At 32.5% G+C, this 12,899-nt stretch overlaps 1 protein-coding gene across 1 annotated transcript in view; it reads right to left on the bottom strand.

Moving 5' to 3' along the window:
- The window catches only part of LOC149780331 (acyloxyacyl hydrolase-like), a 68,839-nt gene that overhangs the window by 14,059 nt on the left and 41,881 nt on the right, over nucleotides 1-12,899 (bottom strand). Inside the window, exons 13-15 of the mRNA XM_089937207.1 lie at nucleotides 8,387-8,461; nucleotides 4,685-4,760; nucleotides 1,547-1,702 (exon numbers count right to left, since the gene is read on the bottom strand). Coding sequence (XP_089793333.1) covers nucleotides 1,547-1,702; nucleotides 4,685-4,760; nucleotides 8,387-8,461 — 307 coding nt within the window. The remainder of the gene's footprint in view (nucleotides 1-1,546; nucleotides 1,703-4,684; nucleotides 4,761-8,386; nucleotides 8,462-12,899) is intronic.

Here is a 12,899-nt window from a genome sequence, read left to right as displayed (position 1 = left end):
TAAAAAGTCTATCATTCCCGAGTACAATGCAATTTCACACAATTATAATGGGTAATAACTGAGATACAGTGGTTTAACCACATAAGAAAACAACAATTTGACATTAGATACATCCTAATATGACATCTGTTTCCTATATGATGACATCATAATGCCTGAATGACATTCTGCCCCACCCCCTTATATATATCTAAACACACAGCAGAATCTGTTTATAATGAATGCAAATGCAATTAAATGTAAGTTACTATGAAACACACTGTAATTATAGGTTACTACATTTGTATGGGAAAATATGAACAAGTGTTTTGGGTGGAATACTGCATGACCTTGGAAGTGCAGTATATCTGACAAAACAAGTTATCCATCTGACAAAACAAGTTCATATTTTCCCATACAAATGCAGTAACTTTTTTATTATATGCTCATTTTTCTTATTCTACCTAGGGTTTAATTATATAAACAAAATACACTACAAGAAACAAAGTAACTGAATATGCCATATTCCAATCTAAATACACAAGCACAGATTCATCATTACACAACATTATTAATGCACACATAACTCCACCCAGATAAATTTGAACTTAGTTGCACGCTAGGCATAACTTTTGAAAGAAAATGGCATTTTTGTCTACTTAAAATTGAAATTTAGATTCACATTGTGAATGAATGCGCACTGCAACAAGTTTTCTATTTGATCTGGAATGAATAGATTTTGGTATTTTTGTTGATTCTGCGAACTTATGTGATTATGGACTGGATTCATCTGTGCAAATTCTACATGAAATACATCAGATTGAAGTAGCGAGGGAGAAGCGTGTTGACATCTGGAAGTGTGTTTCTGGTCTGTCATTGAATATTTGAAATCATAATGTGGGAAAAATATAAAGTCTTTCAATTGCAATTATCAAAAAGATGCTATGGAATTTAATGTACCAAAATGTACATTGCCTACTATGTGAGTGTACATGATTTGTTTACAAAAAGTGCTGGCCATCTGTGTCTATTGTTTGTTTATAATAGAAAGTAGTTCCTTTATGAATGCAATATGAAGTTGCACACGAGTTTAGTATTGTAAAATACTGAAAGATTCTGACAATGCAAAGTTAATGGAGAAAAAAATGAGCATATAATAATGTTGAAAATAATATTTATAATGAAATTTGGTCATATCAACATGATTTTTTGGTCTTTGTTATCTCTCTCTCTCTCTCTCTCTCTCTCTATATATATATATAAATATACACACACACACACATATACACACACATACACACACAAAGAATTACAATAATTACATCATCATTTCCAGCAACAATTACTGCATTATATCACTAGCTCTCTCTCAAGACCTTTATATTGGGTATCTTTTACAGATGTAAAATATTTGATTTTGAGATATTAATAGGCTGATGTTGCATTTTAATTTCACTTTCCATGTGAGTGGATTCCTGTTCACCTTGTTTACTTGTTTGCGTTAGTGTGACATTGTTTGATTATATTGATCTTATTAAATTTTATATATAAATATATACACACACACCTCTAAGCAATTGAAGTAATCATAAAATTCTGCGTATGTGACATCATTGCGGAGGGAGCCAACTGGATGAGTCCTGTTACTGAGTCCCTCATAGAGCAGACGTCCATCTGCAAGCCCCACCAGCATAACATGACTGTTAGCAGGTAGACGACCATCCTGAAAGAATACATGCTAGTCCAACAGGTGCTGTAATTTACGGCTGATTTTATAATTATAATTTAGCTTTACTGGAGATTCATTAGTGTATGAAGTAAAACAGATTTTTAACAGCTACACGGTAGTTTACATTCACTTGAATTTTTTTATTGCCTTATATTCTGATATTAGATACACAAGATGGTGGAAAAGTGGAATCATGGGTTATGAATCAGTATAATAAGTTTTCTGCCATACATTCCTGTCCACTCTGTAACTTTATACCCATCTGAAATTTAGGGATAAAGCTTGGAATACATGAAAAAATGTACTTACGTGTTTTGAATGTTAAGAATTTTTAATAAGTGAAACTATAAATTACCTGTTGAAACTTTTCAATGGAGTAAAAATCCATATGAAGAAAGAAAATGTATAAAATTTCAAAAGAATATTTTGGGCGATGTATTCATCTTGGAGTGTGAATTCTTCAGGGATGCTAGACTGAATTTGGGTTTAACTATATTATTATATATGACTGAATACTTTGAAATATCAACATTTAATGACAAACAAGAATAAAATCCTAGTGCAAAATTTAAGTTATCAAAATTGAGAATGAATTAGAAACTGATTAGTGCCCTGGATAGTTACACATTCCAACTATTTGTGATTCTTTTAAACATTAAGTGAAACATATCAAAAGTATTTTCATATTTTCATTAAAATCATTGATTATTTTTCATTAGATACTCCTTGGACTTATAATCTTTCGATAATCCATGCCCTCTCTCTCTCTCTCTCTCTTGTTTCTTGTCCCTTGGCATTTGCATTTTCTCACTTCTACCTGTTATTTATAATACAACATTTTTAAATAATAGAACTTTGATTTTACTTAACTCATATGCCTAACTATGATATTTTTTTAATAAAGTCTTTTTTCTACTCTTTTTGGTTTGGTAGTTCTACAATTTTTTAAACTATTTTAATGAGATTATTCCTTAGTGACAAGTGAACACCTGCAAATACACCTGCAAAATCTACTGAAATCAAATTTAATTTGAAGTGCTTTCTCTGTTTTCAGTCTTTTTGGCAACTTTTGATTATGAGAAGTTATCTGTCACAGTATCTGAGCAGTGTATACATGATATCAGTATCATAACTTCGCATGCACAACTTTGATCTTTGTAGGAAGGTTAATTATCATAAAAAGCGTGCTGACCAACAATTCTATAAAGTTATCTTGATATCAAAGGAAATCATTAAATCTATCTTTAGTAAACCTATGAAAGGAAATCAATCTAAAACCACCCTTTCCATTCACATCTTATGGAGAAATAGTATCTCATGTTTTACTATAACAGTGTCACAGATATATTGCAGGCACATATATAGTCTCTGCAAGTTGAGGCACCAAGCAGGGCATGCACAATTAGTGGATAGCCAAGTTCAAATTCAAGGGGTGTAACCTATATTCTGCTAATGCCTATAATTAACTCCCACATTACAAATTTATCAGTGTAATAAACACAGACTTGGTCTGTGGAAAGCAAACACAATATAATACACTGTAGTAACAAACACCTTGCTATAATGAAAGATTGGAATAGACCCAAATTCATTTGTTATAGCGAGGGATCAAAGCACCTTAATGGCAAAGGATCAAAGTATCTTAATGGCAAAGGATCAAAGTACCTTAATGGTGAAGGATCAAAGTATTTTAATGGTAAAGGATCAAAGTACCTTGAAGGCAAAAGATCAAAGTATCTTATAGGCAAAGGATCAAAGTACCATAATGGTGAAGGATCAAAGTGTCTTGATGGCAAAGGAACAAAGTATCTTAATGATGAAGGATCAAAGTTTCTTATTAGCAAAGGATCAAAAGCATCTTAATGGCAAAAGATCAAAGTATCTTAATGGCAAAGGATCAAAGTACTTTAATGGTGAGGGATCAAAGTATCTTAATGGCAAAGGATCAAAGTACCTTAATGGTGAAGGATCAAAGTATCTTAATGGTGAAGGATGAAAATATCTTAATGGCAATGGATCAAATAATTTTAATGGCAAATAATGAAAGTATCTTTATGGTGAAGGATCAAAGTATCTTGATGGCAAAAGATCAAAATATCTTAATGGTGAATGATCAAAGTATCTTGATTGCTAAGGATCAAAGTATCTTAATGGTGAAAGATCAAAGTATCTTAATGGCAAAGGTCAAAGTATCCTAATGGCAAAGGATAAAAAAGGATAAAAATATCTAAATGGTGAAGAATCAAAGTATCTTAATGGCAAAGGATCAAAGCATCTTGATGGCAAAGGGTTGAAGTATCTTGATGGCAAAGGATCAAAGTATCTTAATGGTGAAGGATCAAAGTTTTTTAATGGCAAAGTTCAAAGTATCCTATTGGCAAAGGAAAAAAGTACCTTAATGGTGAAGGATCAAAGTATCTTGATGGCAAAAGATCAAAGTTTCTTGATGGCAAAGGATCAAAGTATCTTGATGGCAAAGGATCAAAGTATCTTAAAGGTGAAGGATCAAAGTATCTTTATGGCAAAGGATCAAAGTTTCTTGATGGCAAAGGATCAAAGTATCTTGATGGCAAAGGATCAAAGTATCTTAATGGTGAAGGATCAAAGTATCTTGATGACAAACCCAAAATTAATCAGCTTCTTCAAAAAGGTTCGTTTAATGCAATTATTCTATCATAATTTAGAAATAATTAGCATGCAAAATTTGAGTTTCATTGGTTCTAATGGCTGAGAGCTTTATAGAAGCAGGACCTGGTTGCTGTAAAAGCCAGATTCTTGCTAGAGAAGATGCACTGGAAACAACACTAAATTTGTTGAACATATTCCTACAGGAAAATTCTGAAAAAATTGGATGAAAACTGGACAAGTGGTTAAGTGAAAGTAGCATTTCAAATGCTAAAGGACAAACAACAGGTGACATAGCTGATGTGGCCTTTGGTTAAATTGAAAAAACAACTGATACAAATATTTTTATACCAGAAAGTCCAGGGTTGCCAGAACATTTTTCCGCATCTCTTTTGGAGTTGTCATATCAGCAAATGTATCTGGGTGACTGAAATATTGCAAAAGCTGACTGTTATAATGCAATCAACTGAAAAACCAAATGACCTAAAAATGATTACTGTCTGTACTTGCTTATAAGTCAAATTCAACTGCAAACTGCACAGACCCATATCTGCCATCCTATATTGTGCCAGAAGATCTGGGTCTGTGCAGTTTGTTAGGAGTAATCAGTAGAACAAAACAACATAGACTCTGATCTGCAGATGCATTATGCTATATAGCAGATCAGGATCTTTGTTGATGCAGTTTGACTTGACTTAATAAGTGAGTATAGATGGTAAAGCAATTAAAACACTGCTAGATTAAAGTAAATTAATATTTTATAGGATACGAAAAAGCAGTAAGTAAGGAATTTTTTGGAGCATTGTCAAAAAAGACAGGTTTAACCAAACTCACATAAATATACCTTTATAAACAAACAAATAATTACCATTTTATGAGTTAGGTTATTTCAGTTGCAACATTTAACAAGAGTATTGTTAACAGAACATTATATGCCCACTACCTGTTTAATGCAGACACCTGAATATTTTGGTACTAAAACTATTTTTCATCTTTCATTAACAGTGGCCTTGATGTTTCTTTCTTACTCTTCAGTGAAGCCATCTATAAAGTTTGGTCCTGGTCTGTGACAAAGGAGTAATGTTTTGTGCAGAAACCATTTCTCTTTTTTCATTCACAGTGATCTTACCCTTCAACCATTTGGACATAAAATCTGCATGCTTCTTCCTTACTTCACGTGCATGTGTGTGTGTGATTTGGATTTGTAACAAAGCTTGAAAAATTTTTCAGTCATATCACTACAATGTCTGCAGTGTTGCAGTTTAAAGTGATGTCTTAGCACTGATGCACCATGCTGCAGACATGTGGCATCATGTCCCATCCAATCACATTATCCTGACACCAGGCCAACCAGTCCAAGCACTAACCTCTTAATGCTGAGCATTAAGCGAGGCAGCAGCTAGCACCATTTTTTAAAAGTCTTTGGTATGACTCAGCCGGGGTTTAAACCCATGTCTGAGGATGATGCTCTAACCACTTAGGCCATCTGAGCAGTCTACCTCAAGCACATTCATTTACAAAGTTTTGTTGAGGTACATAACTCAGAACTAATGCTATTGTGCAGAAACCATTTTTATTCTTTCAGATACACTGACCTCTACCATTGACTTTTGACCCAAAAAGTCAATAAAATTCTTCCTAATCACATATGCAACTGATCCACAAAGTTTGGTAAAACTAAATGATGGAGAACTCAAGTTATTGTGCAGAAACAATTTATCTTTTTTCAGTGATAGTGACCTTGCCCTTTAAACCCCAACAACCAGTAAAGTTTTGTAACTGCAGATGATTGAGAGGTCAAGTTATTTTCCAGAGACCATTTTTCTTCTTTCAGTCAAAGTGACCCTGACCACTGAGCTTTTTGACCCTGAAGTTGATACTAGTTCTTCCCTACATGAAGTGCAAGCAGTCCCAAACTTTTGGTAACTGTAGGTGATGGAGAACTTGAGATATGGTACAGAAATAAAATTGGTAACAGACAGACCAACGGAGGATCGAAGAATGGACTACCATCTCATAATATGCTCTGCCTTAAGGTGGGCATAAAAAAAATGACATCTGTGAATCTAATAAGCTGTCTGAATGGCAGAATGCAAACATCAGCAGCATAGAAATCCACAATAAATTCTGAAGGAAATTTTGATGCTATTTTTATGACTTCCCATTATATAGTGCCATGCATTATGCCATGCTTGGGTACTTTTCAAGAAAAGTTCCAATTAGTGTTGTTGAGAGTGGATTTCAGTTTTGTGTTTGAGGATTTGTGGATATTAATGTTGAATTTACTGTTGCAAATTCGGTTTGACTGGCAGTGCTAATCTGCAGACATGTAAAGAAATAAGAAAATGTACAGCTCAGTCTCTTACAATAAAATGGTCTCCCAAGAAAAGTCTTAAGAAGTTTTGCTATTTAATCTTAAAAGTGCCTTGCATCATTACACTTTGACAAAATGATTATGTATTTATCTTCCTGATTAGAAGTCCAGATAGATACAAGAAATATTAAAAGAAAGTTTTCTGAATCAATTTGGAAAAGGTCTCTGATATGAATGAGAGTAACTAGAGCACACAGCTGACACTATAATGTCACATATAGATAGAACTAGTTGCTGATATTGTAACCTGACCTCATTTTATCATAGGTCTTAAATGAAATCTAGGCTTAAGACATTTACTTAGTTTTAAGTCAGATATTAATTTCAGCCAATCATATGGCTGGATTCTAAACATAAATTTGAGTCTATACTTAAGTTCTGTTGGTGAAATTCAGATACAGTCATGTTTAAATCAGTGCAATCACTTAACCTAATACAGTTAATTAGGGATAAATTCAAGGTGATCAACAACAATATAAGAAAAATCCTAATATATTTGGAATTTCAACTGCAAGAGTTCACAAATGTAGAACTTCTTTCAGCTGAACTGAGTGATGGATAAACTGACACGAACATACAGATGAAATTCCATTGAGGTAAATTACTTATAATCACATAACATTTCCATTATTTTAGCTTCATGACATAAAAGATGAATGTCACATTGTGCCATGACACTTAGCAATGCCACAGAGCAAGGTCAATGAGCAATGCCAAGGCCCTGACTATATGATAACTTTAATCTCAAACATGTAATAACTTCAATCTCAAACATTTAATATAAGATGTATGAAACTTGCTGAATGAAACATGATGGTAATAATACCAGCAGGGTGGCAACATATACTGGTTGAGGATCAGTTTTCATTGCATACCAACTGTTGATCTCATAGGGCTGACATCTGGTGCATGGAGGAGAATTTGTGCTTATTATGCATCCTTTAAAAGATTATTTTGTGAGGTACTTTCAATAATTAAAATCTGTATGTGTTCATTAGACATCTGCAACATATGAGACCTACCATGACAACTGGAATGTCATGAGAATGGGTCCTCTGCCTATGATATTATCTAACTTGTGTCATAAATTTCATATAAAACAATCACGTACTTAAGATATTCTATACATTAATGAAAGAGCTGGCACAATAGGCAAGAATACAGAAATTTCATTTTCACAACGGCCAAGTCAGTTAGTAACAAAGTAAATGAAACCAACTGAATCCCAATAATTTTTGCAAGATAATCAAATGGACTAGTAATTTAATCAATACAAAATTATTTCAAGTAATTTGAATATAAATCATTAGTGTCAAAAAATGGTCTGTAAATCTAAAGTCACAATCCAAATTTCCTCAGAAATAGGATAACCTCTCTAAGATATAGCTATAATGATATTGCCATGCAAACAAAAAACAATACGAAATGAATATAAAAACAATACAAAATGAATATAAAATAATATGAAATGAATATAAAAACAATATGAAATGAATATAAAAACCATATGAAATTAATATAAAAACAATATGAAGGTAATATAAAAACAATATGAAATTAATATAAAAACAATATGAAATTAACATAAAAACAAATATGCTGATATTAGACATACTGCACTGACTTCCTGAAGCTGTGTTGTGAACAGCCAATCAAAATGAAGCTTAAAACAAACTTACCCATTACAGACATCATTGCCTACTAAGGCATAAAAGACAATAAGAGGGTAATCCATCGAACTGTTACGGAACAAACTGAAAAAAGTATCAAATATTATAAATATTTTACAGCATTAAAAGCTGGAAAGATTATACTCTATCAAAGCTCAAATCTGGTTTCTAAATTTAAATGTTAAAATTAAACTTCCAACTTTGCTTTTAAATGTAAATTTTTAAAAACTTCAAACCTGGTGTTTAAATATATATTTAAAAAATTTGTTAAAATAATCATATCTGGTTACATTGTATTGAATGCATAGTTATAATATTCATCCAACATCTTAAAATTGAAGACATTTAAACATTAACTAAAGATGCTGTAATCTAACAACAGTTTCATTTGCCTTATTGCTTTATCATTGCTGACTTCAAACCTATTGATATCTTGCTGACTACAAACCTATTGACAGCTTGCTAACTACAAACCTATTGACAGCTTGCTGACTACAAACCTATTGACAGCATGCTGACTACAAATCTATTGACAGCTGAACAGTCATGCACATGTCCTGTACTGATATGTGTTGGCACAAATTATCAATCTAACAGAATTTTAGGTATTGTTAAAGTGTACACGAAAATCTAAACTTGTAAACTCACTCAAGAAGAAAAATGTTATATTCATAAAGAAAGCATTACAACTAAATGCAAAATATATTACATGTATATACGTATGGGTTAGGATCCATATAGCATGTTATGCAGTCTGGGTTGTTAGTGGCAGTGGCACATGTAGTTCCCTGTTTCACTATGCAGTCATCTCTAAGGCAGGGTGGTTAAACAACTTCAACACTGGAGGCTACATGAACCAATAATGTAAAGTTTGTAGGCCACACATTATATATATATATATATATATATATATATATATATATATATATATATATATATATATATATATATATATATATATATATATATATATATATATATATATATATATATATATATATATATATATATATATATAAATAAATAATACAAATCATGTGGCAAATAACAGTCCTTTCAAGTACACTGGATCCAGCAATGGATCATGTGTGTCAGGGATTGATTGAGATAAATGCAATAAACTGACAACGAACAGTGCAAAACTAGTATCTAACTATCTAACTAGCCTGAGTGCTTTCAACTCTTAAAGAGTCTTTTTCAAAGGCAAATACAAAACATAGACAAGACAAACAAATAAAACAGAAAACCGTTGTGTTTACAAAACTTTACATAACTGTTTTTATATATATTTTATTTTATTATATTATATTCTACAGGAATTAAGCCTTTAAATTTATTATGTTTCAACTAGTTTATTTCAACTTGTTGTGGATATGGATTTAGTTGAAACATAATAAATGTAAAGGTTTTGTTTTTGCCTTTGAAAAATTGTCAGTTTATTACATATATATAATAGTAATTACACTATAATTATAGCACTGATATTTTGTATGAGTCCAGGCCAGAAAAGAATGACCCATGGGCCACATTTGGTATGTGGCCTGTAGTTGGATCACTCTGATATTAGGGTAAAAGTTTTGTGTACAGAAGGACAGCAAGGGGGTAGAAATACAAATGGTTTTAGGGTTATTTGTTGACTAGCAAGGGGTAAAAATACATGATAGCAGCAAAATTATGATTATGTGTTCCTAACTTGCTTTCAACATCTTTGACCATGCCACCAGAATCAGTACCTTGGAGTAAAGAATACATCCATTTTGTATCAAGCTGAGCTTCTATACCATCTGAAAGCTGACCGTGTTATAAATTCTGTCTCTAATTCAATTTGAGATATGTATTTAATATTTCCTCACATACTGATATCACCAAGGATGATATCACAAATATCACCAAGGATGATATTACTGATATCATGAAGGATGATATGTTATCTTTAATGTGCGGAAGTGTGACTTTTACTATTGGTACCTTGTGTGTCACAATTTACACCACTGTTACATTTATGGTATTGTTATATATAAAATATCATATAATTAACATCTTATTAAGTGTGCATTTGTTGTTATCTTGGTTGGACAGGTTATTCTGCTGAAGGTGACTGACATGTCTGTGTGGCATCTGGAACTAGAATTACAAGGGATCATCAAAGGAATGGTAACATAAACATTTGAAGGGAATATTTACTTTACCCTTTATTACCATTTGAGCAGGTTTGGGGTGTTCTGATTGAGGGGGTATGAATTGTTTCTCATTCTTATAATCAGAAAAAATGTAAAAGTCATTTTAAATTGCAACAACTGAAAGTTAAATCCATTCGGTTTGGCTTGGTATATTTTTGCATGTCAAGGTTATTTGGTGAGGATGAGAATAAAATGAAGCTGATTCAAAGTTTTAATTTTACAAAAGACCAGAATGCTGCTTACATTTTAGAAATCTGAAATAAGTTTCGAAACATTGGCGTATGCATGAAGACGAGAAGAAGCCAAAGTTCTGAGCAAGTATAAAGAATGACAGTATTTGCTCACAAATGCCACATGCACCAGACTGCAGCTAACAGCATAGAGTTTTGGGAACCGATTAAAATTTAAATAATGATGGTTTATTTGTCATAAAATCAGTTGGAGATATTATCTCCATTTTTTTCATTGACAATGTCATTTTCACATACTTGGAAATGGTCAAGTTTCTTGTCTCTGATAAATTCAAACAATTCACAAGCACATTTTTTTCACCTGCCATGTTGCTGTTGTTTAGGTTGTACTCAACAATACAAGGCTATATTAACTCAAAAGTATTTTTCACATTCAGGTGACCCTTGATTTAGGCCATAAATCCTGAGGTTATGGCATAAATGGCAGATAAGGGTCTATGCTTACGATTTATAGTAGCCATAAATCTGCCAGTGTATTATGTGACTGTGGAGTTAATTCTGTGTTCATCACAAATAGGTATATATTATACAGTGGGTAAATACAGTAAACATTAATAACAGCAATTCTGATGGCATGAACAGGGTCAGAGAACAGGATCAAATAAAGCAGTTAGAAAGACAACCACAAGACATATTTACTAGCGATAATTTTGTTCAGAAAATCCCAAAAGCTATCCATTACCTATTGCTTTTCAAAAAGATTTAACATGTATTCAAAGAGACAATAAACTGCCCAAACATTGGGTGTTTTACACATTTTTCATGACAAGTTTTTATTTGTTATCTGACAAAGAAATGCCATAAGGATTTTCATGATGAATATAAGTAGCAACGCAATAAAAAGGTTCCATAAAATGGAAACGTGTCTTGCTGATAAGATACAATTTTAGAATGCTGGGAGTTGGAACTATCTCAAATATTCTTGAGCAATAATAAGATTTTTAAGATGACCACCAAATTTGCCATATTGTATCTAAGATTAGCACCATTTTCATTTTGGCCCAACAAGGCATCATATAAAGACTACTGGTGAAAACCCCAGGTGTAGTGATAATAAGATTTTCAAGATGGCCATCACAGCAACCATATTGGATGTAAGATCAATACCATTTTTATTTAGGCCCAACTAGATTACATAAAAAGTGTTTTGGTTAAAACCCCATGTCTATATAAGCATCATTCTGGTGGTGTAACTATAACCAGATTTTCCAGATGGCCACCATAATGGCCATATTGGACATCATCTCAGCACCATTTTCATCCAATACCAATTTCACGTCTTAAGCAGGCTTCTCGTGAAAACCTTATGTCAATATGATCTGACATTTACAAGCTTAGAAGGAATAGTGATAACAAGATTTTCAAGACTGCTGCTGTGGTGGCAAAACTGGTAGTCATATTGACACCTTTTTCATTGAAGACCAGCTAGACAGCCCTTTTGGTGAAAACTTCATTTTGATATGACTATCCATTCAGAAGGAGTAATGATAATAAGATTTCATAGATGACCATCATTAGCAAGATCAACACCATTTTCATTTAGGACCAAGAAGATATCATAAGAAGTCTTTCAGTGAAAATTAGACACCATTAAAAATATTCTGCTGAAAACTCAATATACTGACATGACTTCCCATTTACAAGGAATAATAATAGCAAGATTTTCAAGATGGCTGTCATGGTGGCCATATTGTTACCATTTTCATTTAGGACCAGCTAGACATCATAACAAGTCTTCCAATGAAAATCAGACTTAGTTTTTCTGCCAAAAATATTGAAATGTTTAAATCTGTTATCTGATCTGTGATGTAAGTTTATGTACTTTTTGAGAGACTGGCAGTAGTGTCCTGAACAAACTTGCCATTGGTACATTTTGTATTGAATTGCATATAAAAATAACATTTCCAAACATCGGTGCAAAAATATGTTTAGGACAGAGTCCTATATGTATGTCTCAATGAATATAATTCTCCAACTACTTCTGAACTACACAGCAAACAAGAAATGATTCAGTCCAAAACTACTTAAATGGTAGAAAATACAGTTGACTGGAAATTCAAACTACTTTATGATGTTTACATTCCAATTATC

This window comes from Sinohyriopsis cumingii, chromosome 16 (genome assembly GCF_028554795.1).
Source record: "Sinohyriopsis cumingii isolate HCF-2022 chromosome 16, ASM2855479v2, whole genome shotgun sequence".
Taxonomy (NCBI): Eukaryota; Metazoa; Mollusca; class Bivalvia; order Unionida; family Unionidae; genus Sinohyriopsis; species Sinohyriopsis cumingii.
Note: the sequence above shows the minus strand (reverse complement) of the source record. Positions and strands in the feature narration are given on the sequence as shown.